Here is a 21,892-nt window from a genome sequence, read left to right as displayed (position 1 = left end):
GAGGATATGGCCAATGTACGCCTGAAACAGTGATTGTTCGAAGTACCCTACAAAGAGGCAGGCATAGCTGCGGGGGCCCATGCGAGTGCCCATATAGCTAAGCCTTGGATTTGGAGGAAGTGGGAGGAGTCAAAGGATAAGTTGTAAGGATCAGCTCTGCCAGGTGGAGGAGAGTGTTAGTAGACGGAAACTTTTAGTCGACTGCATCTTTCCCCAGACTGCATCTTTTCCCCCTCCTCTGGATTACTTCTACCCCTTCCTTCCAACACCCCCTGCATTCCTCATTTCCCTTTTTTTAACCTTTATCCCCTGGAACTATTAGTTTCATACAGTAATGAGCTCTATTGCCAGTTGTCTGGGGGCATTTTACACATCAAAGGTGCTATACAAATGCAAGTTGTTCAGACAGTGAATCTATTACTGAGTCAAAGCTGGTCTGTGTAGGATCTTGTCTGTTTTTTACGGAGGATATATTTGGTAGTCCATAATCGGAAGTAGTGAAAACGAACTATATTTTGAATAATGTTCAACTTTGAAGTAAACCGCTCTGGAGATTGACATTTGTAGAAGGTAGACACAAAATGCTGGAGTAACTCAGTGGGACAGGCAGCATCTCTGGAGAGAAGGAATGGGTGACATTTCGGGTCAAGACCCTTTTTCAGACTATTATCGGGAGTTGGCGGGACAGAGATAGAATGTGGTCGGGGACAGTAAGACTGGTGGGAGAACTGGGAAGGGGGAGGGGATGGAGAGAGAGAGGGAAAGCAAGGACTATTTGAAGTTAGAGAAGTCAATGTTCATACTGCTGGGGTGTAAGCTACCCAAGCGAAATATGAGGTGCTGTTCCTCCAATTTGTGCTGGGCCTCACTCTGACAATGGAAGAGGCCCAGCACAAATTGTCAAAGTGTAGCGGCACCATACGTGGTGAATAAAGGTGAGACGTCAGGCCGGTTCAAATAGTCATTTATTCAGTGGTGACACGTTAGGTGGTGCGCTAACTATAATACAATGTTGCTGTAGCTGAGCGAGGTTGTTATCTCGGGCTCAGCTACCTGTCAACTCCTCAAGGTCTCGCGGTGAGAGACCTTTAGTATCAGGACGCTCCCTCTAGCCCATGACGTCACGTGCCCACCCTCGTATCTCCTGACGAAGGTTCGAGCATGAGTGGCCCATGTTTAGGCTGACGCCACGAAAGTATAAATGTCAGACTGGGGGTGGGAGTTAACGTGCTGAGCAACTGGGAAATCAGGTAGGTTAAGGCTGACTGAGCGGAGGTGTTCAGCGAAACGATCGCCAAGCCTGCGCTTGATCTCGAAGATGTACAGAAGCTGACACCTGGAACCTCCCCCATGACATTTGAATTCTTTAATTGTGAAGCATTTTGCAATCCTGCACCAACTTTTATTTGGTGGACTTCGTTTGAAAGCCTGTTTTTTTAATTGAAAAAAAATCTAAGTATTGAAACACTAAGTTGAAAACTAATTTTTGTTTATACTTTGGAATTTGAATACTTTGTGCAACAGGTTTGGCAGCATCTATAAGGAGAGAGGACTTAATATTTTGAATCTTTAATGTGTCTCTTCTCTTTACAGATGCTGAGGGACCTGTTGTATATTTCAAGGAATTTTCAGAAAGAATGACAAAGGAATTTTACATTTTGGATAGGAAACAAATGGAAGAATCTGCAGGCACCTTTACAAAATAATATTGATTAGCATAATTTGCTCATAAATACTGATCTTTTGCAATTTCATCCGTAAAACATTTTCTACACCAATAGCAGCTGTTTCTAGGACAAGGTAGAAAATTATTTTAGAGGCATGGAAATTGTTTTTCTGGTATTGACTGAAATTTGTCAAATGAGGTCAGGGAATTTATACACAAGTGGTCTGACAGTCAGTACAGCTTCACTTGCCTTCAATGCAGAATTTATAAAACCAACGCATGGTAGGCTGCTCTGGAAAGTTAGATCACATGGGATCCAAGGAGAGATAGCTGAATGGATAGAAAATTGGCCATGGTAAGGAGGGTGGTGGTGGAAGGTTGCTTTTCAGACTGAAGAGGCCTGTGAATAGTGGTGTGAGTCAGGTTTTGATGCTGGGCCTGTTACCTTTTGTCATATATCAATGTTCGGATGAAAACGTACATGGCATGGTTGGCAAGTTTGCAGATGACGCAAAAGTGTTGCAGATGCATATGACGTTGATGAGGCCGCATTTAGACTATTGTGTTCAGTTTTGGGCACCATGTTAGAGAAAATATGTCAAGCTGGAAAGGGATGTTGCCAGGAATCGAGGGCCTGAGCTATGGAGAGTTGAGCAAGTATTCCTTGGAACATGGGAGAATGAGGGGTGATCTTATAGAGTTGTATAAAATCATGAGAGAAATAGATCGGGTAGACGCCCAGAATCTCTTGCCCTGAGTAGGTGAATCAAGAACCAGAGGACATAGGTTTAAAGATCTGAGGGGTAACCTAATGGTGGTAGGCGTATGGAACAAGCTGCCAGAGGAGGTAGTTGAGGCAGGTACTATAACAACGTTGAAGAAACATTTAGACAAGTACATGGATAGGACAGGTTTTCAGGGATATGGGCCAAACGTGTGTAGGTGGGGGATGTTGGCTGGTGTGGGCAAGTTGGGCCGAAGGGCCTGTTTCCGAGCTGTGAGACTATGACTCAATGCCACCACAAGGAACCAACCAAAAGCCTAGCCAAAGCTTGTCCAATAATAATAGTAGTTTGGGCATGTAATTTGGGGGCTTGTGTTCCGGGTAGCTGAAGGCATAGGTACTATTGATGGTACGATTAAAATCAAGAAGACGTCTGAAATGGAGGCTTGCCAAAATAATGACGAGAATAGGGTTAGAGGAAAGTTGCAGAGATGGGAAAGAGTAAATGAAAATCAAAAGATACTACAAATGCTGGACCTCTGGGCCAAACAGAAAATGTTACAAGTACTTAGTAGATTAAATTGCATCTGTAGGAATATAAACGGAATTAAAGTTGAAGCCCATCATGGGGAAGATTGCAAAAGAAGCTTGTTAAGCTTTGTGGGGGCTGGGAGGATTCCTTAGATTAGTTCATGATAAAATAGGCCAAAGTCAGCATGGCTTTGTGAAGGGCCGGACTTGCCTGACATATCTGCTGGAATTCTTTGAAGAAGTACATAGCAGGACAGACAAAGGCGAATCAGTAGATGTTGTTTACCTAGATTTTCAAAAAGCCTTTGGTAAGGTGCCACACGTGAGGCTGCTAAGGACGATGAGAGCCCACGGTATCAAAGGCAGATACTAGCATGGATAGCTGGTTGGCTGGATGGTAGAAGGCAGTGAGTGGCAGTAAAGGGCGCTTTTTCTGGTTGGCTGCCAGTGACTAGCGGAGTTCCGTAGGGGTCAGTGCTAGGGCCGCTATTCTCCACTTTGTATATTAATGATTTGGGTAAGGGGATTGAAGGCTTTGTGGCCAAGTTTGCGAATGATACGAAAATAGGGGCAAGTAGTATAGAAAGAGCAGGGACTCTGCAGAAGGATTTAGATAGGTTGGGAGAGTGGGCAGAGATGTGGCAGATGGAATATGGTGTAGCAAAGTGTGGAGTTGTGCGTTTTTGGTAGTAGGAATAAAGGCATAGATTATTTTCTAATTGGGGAGAAAATCCAGAAATCAGTGGTGCAAAGGGACTTGGAAGCACTGGTGCAGGATTGCCCAAAAGTTAATCTGCAAGTCTAACCAGTAGTAAAAACAAGCGTAATGCTAGCGTTTATTTCAAGAGGGCTGGAATACAAAACGGGGATGTAATGCCGTATTTGGAATATTGTGAGCAATTTTAGGTACCATGTCTGAGGAAGGATGTGCTGGCTCTGGAGAGGGTCCAGAGGAGGTTTACATGAATGATCACAGGAATGAGTGGGTTGACATATGATGAGCTTTTCAAGACACTGGGCCTGCACTCGTTTAGAAGAATAAATGGGGACCACATTGAAACACACAGAATATTGAAAGGCTTGGATAGAGTGGATGTGGAGAGGATGTTTCCACTGGAGGGAGAGTCTAGGACTAGAGGTCATAGCCTCAGAATTAAAGGATGTACCTTTAGGAAGGAGATGAGGAATTTCTTTAGCCAGAGAGTGGTGAATCTGTGGATTTATTTGCCACAGGAGGCCGTGCGAGGCCAAATCAGTGGATATTTATAAGGCAGAGATAGATAGATTCTTGATTAGTACAGGTGTCAGAGGCTATGGGGAGAGGCAGGAGAATGGGGTTCGGAGGGAGAGATGGATCAGCCATGATTGAATGGTGTACACTTGATTGGCCAAATGACCTAATTATGCTCCTATCACTTATGACTGAAGAAACACCCAGTGCTGCTGAACATTTGAATGTTTGTAAATGGATTTATCCATGCATTGTACATTTAGATCATTGTTGACCTTTGATTCAATGCATCTGTGTTTATTTCCCGCTTGATGCGCCTTCTGTAATAAAACTTGGTTGAAATCTACATTCACTGTTTAGTCTACATTCAAAATATTTTCAGAATGCTAATTGAATGTCACAGAAATTGTTTAGTTTTTGTACAAATAACATAAATTGTTGGAAACTAATATAACAAAAGAATAATACTACTTTGCAATCGTTTCTGTTGGCCAAATGTATTATTTTGTATCTTTTCCTCGTCATTGGCAACTTTTTCATGTGGAAAACTTAAGACAGACTTAATTTGGGTAAAGAATCTGAAGTTCAAATTTGTTTTCCTTGAGCTTAATGGGCCTGTCCCACTTAGATATAACCATATAACAATTACAGCATGAAAACAGGCCATCTCGGCCCTTCTAGTCTGTGCCGAACACTTATTTTCCCCTAGTCCCATCTACCTGCACTCAGACCATAATCGTCCATTCCTTTCCAGTCCATATACCTATCCAATTTAATTTTAAATGATAAAATTGAACCTGCCTCCACCACTTCCACTGGAAGCTCATTCCTCACAGCTACCACTCTCTGAGTAAAGAAGTTCCCCCTCATGTTACCCCTAAACTTCTGTCCCTTAATTCTCAAGTCATGTCCTCTTGTTTGAATCTTCCCTACTCTCAATGGGAAAAGCTTATCCACATCAACTCTGTCTATCCCTCTCATCATTTTAAAAACCTCTATCAAGGTCCCCCCTTAACCTTCTGCACTCCAAAGAATAAAGACCTGTAGCCCGACTGCCTGAAAAAGCGGTGACTGTCAGAGTCGCACGCACACACACACACACACACACACACACACACACACACACACACACACACACACACACACACACACACCTTGGTTCTGAAAACTACTACTTAGGTTTTTTTTTCCCAATGAGCCAATGAAATTCACCGGTCAACACCATCTAGAGCTTACGACACCCTTCGACCTCCTGGCAACCCACTACCACAGCACCTACGGCACGAGAATTCTCGCTACTCTCCTTGGCGGCTTCATTCTGGTCGCTGTTAATTATTTTCACATGTTGAAAAATTTGCCGCTACCATAATGAGGCTGAGACTAGTTCCCAGAATGCGGGAACTCTTCATGACCATGAGGGTAACTACCTGGCAACCACCATGTGGCGACCGCATGGTCTCCTGCAGTCGTCTAAAAAGTCGCCTGAGTGGGACAGACCCATTAGGATGGACAACTAATGCAACTAAATAGCAATTGTAAGTTAGTGATCAAATGCTAAATACTTCAGGTGCTGTACATCTGAAATAGAACAGTTGGCAGTACCCAACAAATCAAACAACTATGCAGTCAATATTTTTTCCACAGTTGCTTCCTGATCTACATTTTTTACAATATTGTCACTTGCGGTATGCTTTGGGCAATAATTATTAAAAAGAATTATGTGTTTGATGAATGAAGATACCAGAGCTTTAGGATGAAAAATTAAGAATTGAGTTTAGATTATTGTCACAGGTACTGAAAGGAATTTGTGTGTTGTCTACTCAAAGACAAGACTATACATGAATACAATCAAGCTGTCCACAGTGCACAGATAATGGATAAAGGATACAACATTTAGTGTAAGATACTTGCTGTAGCGTTATCACAGATTCTGTGTAGGTTGAGACTATTATGGGACATGTACATCAAAGATGAGGTTTAATGTCAGTTGCAACGAGGTTTAATGTCAGTTGCAACGAGGTCCTAGATCCGGAGATCATTGAGTCAGGCAGAAGGGAAACCTTTAGTCAATTGAGTCCATGCTGCCAGTAATTGCACAACATGCTCAAACCCTATACTGATCCTGCTTTATGTACCCATCACCAAAGGCCAGAGATGAAAAGGAAACTCATCAGGACAGGCAGCATCTCTAGAGAGAAAGTGTGGGTGATGTTTTGGTTCAAGACTGTCGGGGAGAGGGAAACGAGATATGGATGGGTACAAAGAGAATGTAAGGTCTGAAAACGACAGATCAAAGCAAATAATGATCGAGGAAATGTAGAATGGTTCAGGGGAAATGTGACGATGAGGCATTCAAACAGCAAAATTAATCAGGAAAGTGAAACTAGTTGGAGAACCTATGTGGGGGAGGGAGGGAGAGGGAAAGCGAGGGTTACTTCAAGTTAGAGAAATCTTTCTCTCAACTTTGTAACCCTTGCTTTCCCTCTCTCTGTCCCTCTCCCCACCGTAGTTATCTGACTTGTTTCACTGTCCTGATTAATTTTACTGTTTGTCTACCTCGTTGTTACTTTCCCGCTGAGTTACTCCAGCATTTTGTCGATCTTTGATGTAAACCAGCGTCTGCAGTTCCTTCCTACACAAAAATAGGTTTTGTTCTTCAGTAATTTTCCACATTTTGTGAACATTACATCCACAAGGTGGCAGGAGAGAACAAGACTACAGGATTTGTTGCACTTAAATCTATCAATGTATGGGGCAGAATAATGCAGTGATATGCACTTTTAAAATTCTATCCTGTTCATGGTTAAAATTCCATCTGTTTATGGCTTAATTGTACAATCAATTTGTCAGCATTACAACTAAAAATATAACAGTTTGCATTGATATTTTTTAATGTTACAAAATGTTCCAAGTTGTGTACAGGAATAAAATTGAAAATGTGATTAGTTTGATTAGTCTGATCAGAAGCATAGATTTTAAGGAGTATCTCTATTTTCTTCAACAAAAGATTTGTGCAGGAAATTTCAACGTCTAGGGCACGATAATTGAAGAAATGGCCCCTGATTATGAATTGATTAATTTCTGGGATGAACAATGAGGTCAGAATTGAAGGAATGCAGAAGGTTATAGACGAGATAGGGATAGGGAGGGCAAGTCCATGGTGGGATTTCTAATCCTAGAGAAATTTAAAATCTGTCCGATCTCAATCAGGGGTCCGTACATAAGTAATTGTGCTTACTAACCAAGTTTCTGTCGCAGACACTGTTCTGAGATTTGTCACGGGAAGAGATTACCAAGCAGAGGCGGTGCGGATAAGGTTCAGGTTTATGCAACTTTTACTTAAAGATGTGTTATATCCACACTAATTCTTTGGAATACTTCTATGGCTTTTAAAATAGAGATGGCATCAAGAAACCTCAATTCTGTGTGCAAGGTCCAGACAGGAGACCTGCATAAATGATGGAAGTAGTGCACCACCTCTCAAACTACCCATCCAATCAGTCGAGTGCCTCTTGCACCATTTTTGGTTCCCTTGTTGGTCTCGTAATTGAACTGGAATGGAAGCATGTCACCTTCAATGTTAAACGACTTGCTAAGAGAAATACAGTAATTGTTAGGATAGACAATAATTAGGGCAGCAGAACCTTGACCTAATTTCTATGGAGAGTAGAGGTCGGCAGCTGACCATGAGTTTGTTGGAATGGTCAACATAAGTTCTAGGAGCAGAATTAGGCCATTCGGCTCATCAAGTCTAATCCGCCATGTAATCATGGCTGATCCATCTTTCCCTCTCAACCCCATTCTCACCATAACTACGACACCCTTACTAATTGAGAATTTGTCAATCTCCGCCTTAAAAATATCCATTGCCTTGGTCTCCACAGCTGTCTGGCAATGAATTCCACAGATTCGCCACACCGACTAAAGAAATTCTTCCTCATCTCCTTTCTAAAGGTACATCCTTTTATTCTGCAGCTATGGCTTCTCATCTTACATGATCTCACTAGTTGGAAACATGCTCTCTACATTTACTCTGTCCAGACCATTCACTATTCACTTCAGTTGAAGTAAAGGCATGTCTGTACAGCGTGCAGTGTTTCAACTGATTAGTGGAATTGGGCAAAAATGTAGATGGGTTAGTTTGCAAGATGGCACTAAAATTGGTGAAATTTGGGACAAATTAGACCATTTACAAATATAGGTGGAGAAATGGCCACGGGCCCGTGGGGCTAGGCGAACTATGCAAAAAAAATCACAGGACGGACGAGACACAGTCGCATCTCAACGACCAGCAGAGGATCGTGTCCCAGGAAATACGGCACCCAGCAACGGCTGGGAGATGTCGGCAACAATGCAAACCAAACAAAACACAAAGAAATACCAATAAACTAATAACTAAACCCAGCGATTACAGTGTAAAAAATGAAAAGAGAAAAAAAACAAACTACAGTGAGCAAACAAGTCCAAAGTGGTAGGAAACTAAAAGTTCAAATTGTCCAATGTCTGATGAGAAATGGCTGGAAGCTGGAAAACTGGAGGTTGCAGTGACACCATCCGACGTGAAGTGGCGCTGTTGATGGCGGTCAGGCAGTAGAGACACCATCCGACCTGAGGTGGCGCTGTTGATGGCGGTCAGACTGCAGAGACAGCATCCAGCCGGAAGGTGGCGCTGTTGACGGCAGTCAGAGCGGGTCGAGTGACGCTTCCGGCCATCCGTGGTGGCCATTTTGGCAGTCAACCGCGGCGGTCATTTTGGCAGCTGACCGAGGCGGCCTTTACTGCGTGCCAACCGAGGTGATCCCCGGATGCATGTGGGGCGGCCAGCATCGACGGGAATTGCTGCAGGTCGGAACTCCACCCACCTTCGCCAGTGTCGTCGCCAGTGCCGCGCCCCTGGCGGAGACTGGAAGCTGCCGGGGAAGCCAACGCGGGACCGCCGAGGCACGACTGGCCGAGGCTCCACCCTGCTGTTGTGCCGACAACAGCTCAACCGGACGGGCAGCCAGCAGCCGGCCATCGAAATCTGTGCCAGCGAGGAGCAGAAGGATGTCTTTGGGCAGCCGCCCCAGGTAGGCCCGCGCGATTGGGTGGCTAGGCCTTGAGCAGGGGCCGGCGGGGTGATGGGCGGGCCTGCTCTCTCCTCGCTGCCGGTGTTGCTGCGGGCGGGGTGCTGATAAACACGCAGCTCCTGCAGCAGCTGGTGGGGGAGCGGCGGCAGCCACGGCTTCTCAGCCCTGATGGTCGGCTCTGGGCGAGTCATGTGGGAGAGATTGGCTGCCGTCAAACAAGGCCCGGACCGCGCCCATCGACCTGGGCGGCCTGCGAACGCGTTGAGGCGGTTGTCGGCGGCATACATTATGGTAGGTTTTGCGGCAGCGTCGTTCAGCAGGGCTGGGCTGGGCTGTTGGGCAGACATCAAGTCACCACTGTAGAGGTGGTTGGTCGGCTGCGTGCCTCGGGAGAAATCCAAAATCACAATTTGGATCGTCGCGGGTCACCAGTGTAGTGAGTCCAAACTTTGTGATCAAACGGTTACTTTCTTCGGTGAGATAGGTTTAACATGTGCGTTTGGGACTCTCTAATGTATTGAGTCATTGCTGCTGCTGCTGAGCGAGGGTGTTGACTCGAGCTCAGCTACCTGGTGACTCATGATCTCAAGGTAAGAGCTGCTGATGTAGCAGGACACTCCTCTTAACCCAAGACATCAGGTGACAGTCCTTGTAACCACTGACGAGGATTCAACAGTAAGTGGTCTGACCATCGGGTGAAGCCACAATAACTTAATGGCAAGACGCTTGACAGAAGTGATGTACAGAGGAATCATGAGTTCCAAGTCTATAGCTTCCTGAAAGTAGCAATACAAGTAGATAGTGCGGCAGCGTCTATGGAGCGAAGGAAATAGGCAATGTTTCGGGCCGAAACCCTTCTTCAGAGATTAGTTTAATTTGGCATCATGTTCGGTGCATATTCTGTGGGCCAACAGGCCTCATCCTGTGCTGTTCTATGTATAGGATAATGGCTCTAAGGTGAATTTGTTTGTGCAGTTTCAGAATATAGTGTGTTTAATTTTCTAACATGCGTCAGTAAGCTGTGGTTATGTATGTCTATTTCCCAGGATATTCTGTTAATAGTTTTACTTCAAAAACAAACCTTGAAAACCTTGTGAATGATTTCAGACGTTAATTAGAGAAAGTTTATTTTTTGTGTAAGAGAGATTGGAAAAAGTTCTTGTTTCATTTTGATTGCAACTTTCATGTGGAATCTTTCACAGGTTTTATTAAATAATGGAGAGAGGGGGAGGGAAAAACATTTGATTAAATTAGCCTTTTAAAAAATAAACATTCATTTTTGAAGGCAATTGAGATCACCTTCAAGTTAGTGGTAATCGACCACATGTTGTGAAACTGCAAATCTACCCTCGGAAACATCTTCAGGAGAGTTGAATATTTTATTAATTAATGTTATTTAAAGCAAATAAAACCTAGATGTGGGGGGGGGAAAGTGATACATTTGAGGTAGATGAAAGTAGAATAAGGAGTTGAGAGGGTTCAATAAATGGGTAGAAAATTAAGGCAGTAGGTTGATGCAAGGCTGACATGGCAAAGGGGATTTAAAGGAAGCTAGTTGATTAAATTCTTTACAGAAGGAACATGGGTGGAAGGGATGGAGAAAGGAAGAAATGGGTGTGCAGGTTGGGGATGTGGCATCTTGGTGGGCCAGTTGGGCTGAAGAACCTGTTTCCACACTGGTTGAATCAATGCTGCTAAATTTCCCCCGCCAAATGCATACGTGATAGGAGCAGAATTAGACCATTCGACCCATTAAGTCTATTACTTTGGCTGTCATGCCTACATGCCCATCCAAATCGTTGATATAACTCACAAACAGCAATGGGTCCAGCACCAGTCCATGAGCAGTACGCCACAGGAGATCCTTCTTCCCTGTGGCTTTCAAACTTTACAACTCCTCCCCCTTCTGTCGTGGGGTAGATTGAGAAACTCACCCCCCCCCCCCCCCCCCCCCCCCCACCCCACTGCCTCAATCTTTGCACATCCCCAACGCCTTCCAACCCGTCACTTTATTTTCATGTCTTTTGTGTTTTTTATGACTTGGCAAATTAATTTCCCACTTCGATTAAAAATAAATAAAAATAAATAAATAAATAAATAAATAAAATAAATTGGATAGTTATATGGATGGGAAGGGAATGGAGGGTTATGGTCTGAGCGCAGGTATATGGGACTAGGGGAGATTATGTGTTCGGCACGGACTAGAAGGGTCGAGATGGCCTGTTTCCGTGCTGTAATTGTTATATGGTTATATGATAAATAAAGTTCTATCGTATCATATGAGGCATATCACTAATCACGGGCCTCCAGTCTGAAAAACAACCTTCCACCATCACCCCCTGCTTCCTTCCATGAAGCCAATTCTCTATCCAATTGACTAGCTCTTCCTGAATCCTATGCATCTCATGCGAAGCAAACACCAGAGGAAGAACTCAATTGTGCTTTTAAAAGTTCTAGCAGACCAGTTCAAATGGGCACCTGGCTCGTTCTATGGTACTGTGATGTTGATATCATAATGAGGGCATATTACAATAATGTCCTAAGTTTCTTCTCGGATTGGACTGATTAGCAAGCATACTTATGATTTAATCAAAAAAAGACCTAAAATGTTGGAGTAACTCAGCGGGACAGGGAGCATCTGATGTTTTAGGTTGGGGCCATTGCTCAGACTGATTGTAGAGTGTGTGATGGGTGGAAGGGAAGAAAACTGGAGAAGAGGTGTGGGCAGGACAATGTCTGGCAAATGATAGGTGGATACAACTGATTGGCTGATAGTTGGAGATAGTTGGGGGAGTGGGGAGGAGAGTGGTGTGTTTGTAAGTTAGTTACATAAAACAGGAGAATTCAATGTTCATATCTTTGGGTTGTCAATATGGGAAGGGGAGTTAAACTGGTTAGCAAACGGGGGATACCAGCAAGCCTTGGCAGTGCTGACTGAAGTGGTTCTGCAATATATCTTATAGGTAAAACACTATTTAAAATATCCAGCCGGTCACCTGTTAAAGTATGGCATTCAACCATTATTTCAAATGGTTTATTGTAAGAAATGATAACAAATCATCCTATGCTGAAACCTGATAATGAACAAGGATGGTGGAACCATCCTCTGTTGAAAGTACTTTTTATAAGTCTTCTATTTCCATTTCCTTCTGGCCAAACTAAAGTAAAGAATTCCGGAACTAAACTTTTAATCGGCCCTTTAACCTGAATTTTATTTGTTTTATAAATATGCATATGTCATTTTCCACAGATATCTATGCCACATTATACAGTGGCAAGAAGCTAATCATTATTGTTTGAATAGGTTTTTAGTGAGTCAGTACAGCAGAATTTTGCAGGGGTGTTGGTGGAAGGAAATTGCTCTGCGGTGAAAGTAAAAATAAATTGTGCTGCGCAAAGTTTGGTTGGTTATTTGAATTCAAGCTAAAATAAGATATGGATTTTTGCTTGTCGTTTAAATCATTCTATTTATATTACATTAATTCTTGGGTTTTTGAAGATACATTCTGTTTTCCAGGAATACTAAATTAACGGTTTTAATGTTTTTGACTTTTTCAGTAATAAATTATGTTGTGGGATCAATGTTTTGAATGGATTAGTTTATGGATGTTAACATTTCGTTTAGCCTGATCTTTAAAACCGTTGTTTTCACTCCATAATTGCAATTAAAACACCATTGAGCAGTTCTTCAACGGTTTTACAATCCAGATCGATATCATTTTTGTAGATATTAGCAAATGTCTACCAGATTTTATTTTATGATTCATAAAATCTATTATGTAGCTTTAAAACAAGTTAAGTAAAATTATCAATTGCATGAAATTCTATAAGTTTAGTCTAGCAAATTTTTTGATGTTTTGCTGAAATATTTTTCACTGAATTTTCACTGGAAAATTCATACGTACAATTTCCATTTAACCAATTCATAGTCTGACTGTTTAAAGTCTGTTTTCTTCCCGACCACAACTGAAAATGAGCATAACTGAATTTGTTGACTCAATCTCTGGATCCCATGGTGTGTATGGGGCAGTTCCACATGACTTTGGAACTGAAAACTTACTGCTTAATAGAAGATAGGTTAGTTAGTGTGTTGCTGCCTCTCCAAGAACAGCAGATCTATCCATGTGTACATTTGCTTGCAGAGTTACCCAGAACTGATATGGAACAATGGTCATCCCCACCTCCTGTAATGAAAGGAGTGAATGACCAGTACTTCCACCTTTCAATGTAGAAGTAGGGCATGGTCCGTAAGGCCATTTAAAAAGCCAGACTACTTGAGCTTAACAATAACACACTCAAATAGAACAAATCTGACTGGTCTGTTGTTTGTATAATTGCATTAGAAGTCGGTTCAGATAAGTTGTTGTCCAAAATTTATGGCCACGTGTTGTCAGTGCCAGTAGCCAGTATTTCAAGGCTAGACACAAAATACTGGAATAGCTCAGCAGGACAGGCAGCACCTCTGGAGAGCAGTAAAGACTGAAGCTTTCAAATTTCACTGTACCTTAATTGGTACATGTGACAATAAACTGACCTTGAAACCTTTAAAGGCTAGTCCTGAATTGGGACTCATCAGTCCAATTAGTTCAGGATACAAAGACCGATTGGTTATCCCAAGATAGTGTAATAATTAACTGTGATGATGACAAGCATACCTCTAAGGTTCTGGGAGACGGGAGGAGGGAGTGCATGGCGAGCTGAACACATCTCTGCTCCTTTATGGGCAGGTTAATAGGAATTCATCTATTTTTATGTTAGGCCTTTAAATGGCAAGTTCGACAACAGAAATACCAGGAAATCCTGAGTAGGTGTGGTACAGCAGGGCTCTCACTTATCTTATTTTCCCTGTTGCCAGCTGGGCAACCTAGGCAGCTTTTTAGGCTGCCAAATGACAGTTTAGGTGGTCATTTCTTGCATGACGCGTGCGATAATGTGCTCGGACGAAGTGCGTAGTTACAGGTGCACAACCTTTTATCCGAAAGCCTTGGGACCAGACACTTGTCGGATTTCGGACATTTTCGGATTTCAGAATGGAAGATTTTTAGCGTAGATTAGGTAGGTAGCGCGGGCGGCTTGAAAAGTCTGGAGCTGCTGCCTCCTCCCCGGTGACCAGGAGAATCATTGCATAAATGTTAGTCAGTTAGTTTGGAGGGATTTTATGTGGTGGTGGTGGAGTCGGGGTGAAGGGGGAAACTTTAATTCTTAGTCCCCTACCTGGTCGGCGACTCCCAACCTCGCGGAGCTGGGGGCTCCGTCCGGCCGCGGGCGGCGCCGGTTGGAGCTCCAACCCCGGCAACTCTACCCCTGGCTGCGCGGCTCCAAATCCAGCGACGCTCCGCGATGTTGTGTGTCGGCGGCCACAGCGCTCCGGAGCTTGCCGCACGGCGACCCGGTAAGGCATTGCCCGCTCCCCGCTTGTATCCCAGCGCTGCGACGCCGCCGACTCCCGACATTCGCGGAGCTGGGGCGTCCGGCCGCGGGCCGCGCTGGATTTGGAGCGCCAGGCAGCCAGGGGTAGAGTTGCCGGGGTCGGAGCTACAACCAGCGTCGCCCACAGCCCCACCGGCCACAGCGCTGCGGAGCTTACTGCACGGCGACCCGGTAAGGCATTGACCGCTCCCCGCCTCTCCGACCAGGTAGGGGACTAAGAATTAAAGTTTACCCCTTCACCCCCCTTCACATAAAAGCCCTCCAAACTAACTGACTAACATTTAAGCAATGATTTACAGATGTTTAAGCGTCTCCCGGTCTCCAGGGAGGAGACAGCCGCTACAGTAGTACAGACCTGGGTTGACCGTGGGTCGTTTTGGGTCAAGTTTGGCGCCAAACGCGAGCTTTGGTGCGCAGACGACATCTGGAAAAAATGGCCGGTTTTCGGAGCTTTTCGGTTTCTGGAACACCGGATAAAAGGTTGTGCACCTGTACCAGTTGGAAATATGCTCAATGAAGCATTCACATATTATTTCTGCTTCAAATAAAGTCACAAACTAAACATATTCACCAATCGAGACATGATATATACCACAATGACATGCAGTTAGAATACAGTATCTCAACTCTTTTTACACATTGCAATTAATGCAATTTCTATTATTTCTTTCCACTTCCAAACAAAAATGCGGTTGGATTATTCAATGTATGATCAACCTCTGTCAATAAATCCCGGACTATGGTAACATATATGCTTAACCATGCACACTACAGATTGATGCAAGCATGGTTTCTGTGAAGGACCAAAAATTATCATGTCATGGCCATAGCATGGGTTGTTATTGCTATTGGTACAGAAACACTCTTGCTTCACACATAATTTATCCACAACAAAATATACAGTTTGCAAGGAAATTTCTAAAGGCATTTTATGATAATAGCTGTTAAAATCGACTATACCCATCTGACAGGTTAAATATTACACTAACTAACAAGAGATGGCCAAAGGACATAACTGCAGCAAATGTTCTTTTGATAATATGTTTAAAGGTGTCAAAACGTCACATTACCGGACATTCAGATTAGATGTGTGTTGTGAACAGCAATGAAGATACCCAGTTTGTACGCACCAGATTTAAAAAAAATTATTGATAAAAGCTTTTTCCATCATTCCCACTTCAGAATTAATGTTAAAATTTCAACTGAAATATCTCCTGACCAAATTTGTGATGTATATGACCGACTGTAAAAGTAAAACCTGCATAAATCCAATGTATAGTTGTGAATGTTGCTCATTAAATAACTACAGTACTGATACTCCATATTAAGAGCATTGATTTGCCGTTAAAATGAATTCTGTAATAACGTGTCAACGGTAGCAGTGACAATCGAACACTGCGGCTTTAATGTTTCACGTGTTCACAATTTAATGAATCCATTTTTATGGATTAACACAAATAATAACATTGGGAATTAAAACACATTTGATTGCATTCCGTTATCAAACATAGTCAATGTTCGCTCTGAAGACATTTCCAGCACAGTAGGGTCGGGGGGGGGGGGGGGGGGGGGGTGAATCAGTGCTGGGTGGATAGATGGTGGGGGGGGGGGGGGGGGGGGGGGGGGGTACGGTACTGGGGATTGAGAAGGCAATCGGCGCGGAATGGATGGATTAAGGCAGGGGAATTAGTGTGTTTGTTTGTAGGTAAAATTGTGAGGGGAGAGCGCGGCGGATGTCAGTGGGGTTGAATGGGGGGTTCATAATGGGATGGACAGGGGGGATCTGTGCAGGATGGATGGGAGAATCAGTACAGGATGAATGGGAGGGATCAGTACAGCATGAAGAGGGGTAGTCAAAAATGCTGGAGACACTCAGTGGGTGAGGCAGCATCTATGGAGCGAAGGAAATAGGCAATGTTTCGGGTCGAGACCCTTCTTCAGACTGATCCGCCATTCTTCTTGAATGGGGGGATCAGAACAGGATGGATGGGGGAGCTCAGCGCAGGATGATTGTGGGGTCAGTACAGTGTGGATCGGAGGGTCTGTGCAGGATGATTGGGGGGCTAAGTACAGGATGAATGGGAGCATCAGTAAAAGATCAATGGTGAGATCACTGCAGGATGGATGGGAGGATCGCTGCAGAATAAATGGAGGGGGGTCAGCACAGGATGGATCGGGAGATCAGTGCAGGATGGATGAGGGGACCAGTACAGGATGAATGGTGGCGTCAGTGCAGGATGGGTGGGAAGGGGGGTAAGTACAGAATGAATTGGGGGACCAGTGTAGGATGGATGGGGTTGTTAGGAGAATCAATGCGAGGTGGATAGGGAAATCAGTGCAGGATGAATAGATGGGGAGGGGTACACAGGGGATGTCAGTGAGGACTGAATAGAGGCGGGAATGGGGATCAGTGCGGGATGGAGAGGCGAGGTCTCAGGATAAGGGGGGTGGAGGGTACAAGAGAGAGAGGGGAGGGGGAGGAAGGAACGGTCAGCGCACATCGGACACCACTGGCATCGGCACCGCGATGCCTTGGCCACCTCTGGCCACCACCAAGTGCAGCCGCCAAAGGGGGAGGCCGTTGGGATCTCCTCGCCACCGCCTCCCCTCCTCCGCCAGCCAACAGGAAGGTGCGAGGCCGAGCGGTGCAGGTGCTTCAGACGGCGGAAAGGGGCATCCCCATTCCTCCTTCCCTCCCTCCCTCTCCTAGCCTCGGCGTGTGGGAGGGTTTCTTTTGTAAGCTGTTATCGCCGTTGGCGGAGTGGCAAGCAGCGGCCGCTATCAGGGCGGGCAGAGTGCGGGAGGAGGAGGTGGAGCCGCTCTCGCTGCTGCTGTGCGGGGCCCGTCATTCGCTCCGACCCTCCGTCATCCCGCACCTAGTATCTTTGCCCCGCATTACAGCCGCCGCCGACACGAAACGTCACGTTCCTTTTCTTCAGAGAATTTGCCTGACCCGCTGAGTTACTCCAGTTTTTTTGTATCTGATGAATCTTAGAATTTTTCGAGGGTGTAACTAGTAGAGTGGATAAGGGAGAACCAGTGGATGTGTTATATCTGGACTTTCAGAAGGCTTTCGGCAAGGTCCCACATAAGAGATTAGTATACAAACTTAAAGCACACGGTATTGGGGGTTCAGTCTTGATGTGGATGGAGAACTGGCTGGCAGACAGGAAGCAAAGAGTAGGAGTAAAGGGGTCCTTTTCAGAATGGCAGGCAGTGACTACTGGGGTATCGCAAGTCTCAGTGCTGGGACCCCATCTATTTACAATATATATTATTGATTTGGACGAAGGAATTGAATGCAACATCTTCAAGTTTGCGGATGACACGAAGCCGGGGGGGCAGTGTTAGCTGTGAGGAGGATGCTAGGAGGCTGCAAGGTGACTTGGATAGGCTGGGTGAGTGGGCAAATGCATGGCAGATGCAGTATAATGTGGACAAATGTGAGGTTATCCACTTTGGTGGCAAAAACAGGAAAGTAGACTATTATCTGAATGGTGGCAGATTAGGAAAAGGGGAGATGCAACAAGACCTGGGTGTCATGGTACACCAGTCATTGGAAGTAGGCATGCAGGTGCAGCAGGCAGTGAAGAAAGCGAATGGTATGTTTGCATTCATAGCAAAAGGATTTGAGTATAGGAGCAGGGAGGTTCTACTGCAGTTGTACAGGGTCTTGGTGAGACCACACCTGGAGTATTGCGTACAGTTTTGGTCTCCTAATCTGAGGAAGGACATTTTTGCCATAGAGGGAGTACAGAGAAGGTTCACCAGACTGATTCCTGGGATGTCAGGACTTTCATATGAAGAAAGACTAGATAGACTTGGCTTGTACTCGCTAGAATTTAGAAGATTGAGGGGGGATCTTATAGAAACTTACAAAATTCTTAAGGGGTTGGACAGGCTAGATGCAGGAAGATTGTTCCCAATGTTGGGGAAGTCCAGAACAAGGGGTCGCAGTTTCAGGATAAGGGGGAAGTCTTTTAGGACCTAGATGAAAAAAACATTTTTCACACAGAGAGTGGTGAATCTCTGGAATTCTCTGCCACAGAATGTAGTTGAGGCCAGTTCATTGGCTATATTTAAGAGGGAGTTAGATGTGGCCCTTGTGGCTCAAGGGATGAAGAGAAGGCAGGTACAGGATACTGAGTTGGATGATCAACCATGATCATATTGAATGGCGGTGCAGGCTCGAAGGGCCGAATGGCCTACTCCTGCACCTATTTTCTATGTTTCTATGTATCTATCTTCGGTATAAACCAGTATCTGCAGTGCCAAGCCGGGCAAAATGACTCGGCATTTAGGTTGCCCGGCGGGACTTTAGGTGGCCATTGGCACCCCGGCAACCGTTAATTTCGAGCCCTGTACAGTCGGATGAATGCTGCACTCAACTGTGACCAGTTTTTGGAACCCTGAGCATTAGTGTTTGTGGGGAGCATAATGCAAAGTGTTGCACCATTATCGGTTGTGCAATAGTGTTTGCCTGGAAGTTCGTGCGAGGTTTCCCAAGAGCAATCATCACACGAGAATCATCACTCGTTTGACTCAGACAAGTGTTTTACAATCTGAGTCACAATCTGCTCCTCAGGACCAAAGATGTGCTCTTACGTCCAATTTTTCTTGTTTGCTGCAGTGTTTGACCCTTTCAAATGTTTTATTCCCAAGTTTGTCCTGTCTGGCCAGTGTAAACCTGCCGAAGAAGTGAATCAATTCGTCATTGGACACCCAATAGTTTGCTAAGCAGGGGTTATGCCTTTATGAAAGTTCTGGCAGCCTTACCACTGAAACCTTTTTCAAGGCCAAATTTGAGTGTGAGATCATAAGAATCTCCTTGGATATAAATTCAGGAATGTTGGAGACTTGCATTGTATGCAATTTTTGGCACCAGTATTGTGTAAAATGGATTGAGTCCACTGTAAATACTCAACTCTGACAAATGAACATGCATGGTTCTTTTGTGCATTTAAGACTGAAAAACTCTGCTTCCAAGTTTAAGTCTTTTCGATTTACTCATTTCTTTAATCAAAGTTTGCATTCACAATTGTTCTTCTCGTAAAACATCTTGATCTTAATTTGCTTTTCTTTAAGCTGATCTTCCTCCCCATTCCCTGCCTCTCAAAAACGAACACAGATTTGTTGGCTTTTGCTGCAGGTGTAACTTTGAAGCATTAACTGAAATCCCTGCGCTCCCAAACCATGTGTAGGTTCTACACCTCCCCATTTGTACCCCAGTACAAATTCTCTGTAGTTCTTAGTTTCAATTATGCGACTGGAATTGATGGACGAGGGGTGGATCTTCTAATTTTCTGAAGGCAATTAAATATGAAAAAGCTCACTTCCTAATTGCCCTATATATTTAGTGATTTAAATTGTGTTATTAATACCACACAGTGTATAAGGCATCATTGCAATATAAATATGTTGAAGTTTTTATTGATTGTTATGTTATTCCAAAGTTCAATAAATATATAGTACACATCCATGCCTTTTTTTTTTAATACAAATGCTCTGTTTGATCATAGCGTATGCAACTTTTTTGAAGCAATTAGATCACTGTATTTTATTTCTTTTCCTTATGGGTTATTAAGAACCCATTATTTTGGTATAAACCATTATTTTGGTCTTGGCAACAGATGGCTCATCCAGAAACAATATTTGGAGGTAGGATTTGGTCACTTCTGTCAGTATGGCTGTTTACAATGAGATTGAAACAACTTTCAATTTTTGCTTATGAAGATTTTTCCTTTTTCAGCTCCAAGAATTCTCATCATCTCATTACTTTGCTGTTTCCATTTATAAAACAATGTACTTTATTTATGGCTTTGATTTTTAAAAAAAGTGAAGTTTGTAATAAAATAAAACAGTTGTCAGGCAGTTTTAATATTCAAATGTGGTGATTAAATCAAATTTCAATTTTTAGGAGTTTCATTTTTAATAGTGACCAGCTGCCTGTTATAACTTAATATTTGTTCTAAGTTCATAGTTCTGATTCAAAATGTATTTACATGTTAATACAACTTTTGGTTGGTGTGAGGGACACAGTGGTAGCCAACTTTTATTTTGCAATGCCCAACCTTTAACAAGTTTCCATGGTAGAATGTAATGCTGGCTAGATTCTTCAAGGAATAATGACAGACACATGCTGCAAAGACATGTCAAAGGAAATTATATCTGTCATTACATGGCACTTAACATTGCAACCACTAGTATTTGATTTAGAGCACTAATTTAAAGTTTGAAATAAACTAAGGCTATTACTTCCATTCATCATTTATAATTCTGTTGTATTGTGACATTCATCCACTACTTATAAAGTCTTGACGGTACAACCCACCATTAAGGTAACATAAATCTCCAGGATTTATGCCTCCAATCAATATTTGTATCTGAACTGCCCCATGCTTCCAGATTAAAATTCCTTGCTTGAAATTTGTATTTCATGTCTTGTGGACTATATTTTGGAGATGATGAGTCAAGTACTTAATTCAAAGTAACTTTTATGAAATGTTTAAACTCTGCATAGATTCATATTTAACTATTGGTTGGTATTTTGGCCCATGTCATCTGACAATTCATTGCATCTTGCCTGCCATGTGTTGATCTATTTTATCAAGGATATTTGAACAGGTTAGCTTTTCTGGCTATTTGTCTGAAAAGTAATTGCTTTACAAAGCTACAAAAAATATATAGGCTATCCCCTGGTTATGGACGCCTAACTTATTAATAGAACTCCCAAACTATTATTAAATTCAAAAGTTCGATGTACACGCATGCGTTCATTCCTATGAATGGTAGAACATTTTTCTCTCTCTCCGTTTTTATTTCTTAACAGACATGTATTTTTGATTCCATTTCTGACCATACTGTGGAAGTGTAGTTACCATATTAAGTGATTTATGTATATTTTCTGACGTGGACATACCAAGAGTGGCATGGTGGCGCAAGGGTAGAGTTGCTGCCTTAAGGGCCTGTCCCACTTGCCATATGCGCGCCATTTATGCGACCTGCTAGCGTGTGCGTAGCGCGGGACGGGCGCATAGAGTGGTGTGGAGGAGTGTGGAGTGGCGTGGAGGAGTGCAGACTTCGTCCTGCACTAAATCTTCGCGTGCCACCGGCCTGTCGCGTAACTGACAGCCAAAGTGGGACAGGCCCAAGACCCTGGCGCGGCGCAACGTCTCACCTCCAACAGCAGCAGAAGCAGGCAAACGATCGCCGAGCTCGGCCTGGAGCTCATGGCCGTTGCG

The 21,892-nt window shown here is 43.7% G+C and overlaps 1 protein-coding gene across 1 annotated transcript in view; it reads left to right on the top strand.

Annotated features, from left to right (window-relative positions):
* Window positions 1-8,036: 8,036 nt before the first annotated feature.
* The window catches only part of srfbp1 (serum response factor binding protein 1), a 233,218-nt gene continuing 219,362 nt past the window's right edge, over window positions 8,037-21,892 (top strand). Inside the window, exon 1 of the mRNA XM_055633138.1 lies at window positions 8,037-8,106. Coding sequence (XP_055489113.1) covers window positions 8,047-8,106 — 60 coding nt within the window. The 5' untranslated portion in view covers window positions 8,037-8,046. The remainder of the gene's footprint in view (window positions 8,107-21,892) is intronic.

This window comes from Leucoraja erinacea, chromosome 3, assembly GCF_028641065.1.
Source record: "Leucoraja erinacea ecotype New England chromosome 3, Leri_hhj_1, whole genome shotgun sequence".
NCBI classification, from domain to species: domain Eukaryota; kingdom Metazoa; phylum Chordata; class Chondrichthyes; order Rajiformes; family Rajidae; genus Leucoraja; species Leucoraja erinaceus.
Note: the sequence above shows the minus strand (reverse complement) of the source record. Positions and strands in the feature narration are given on the sequence as shown.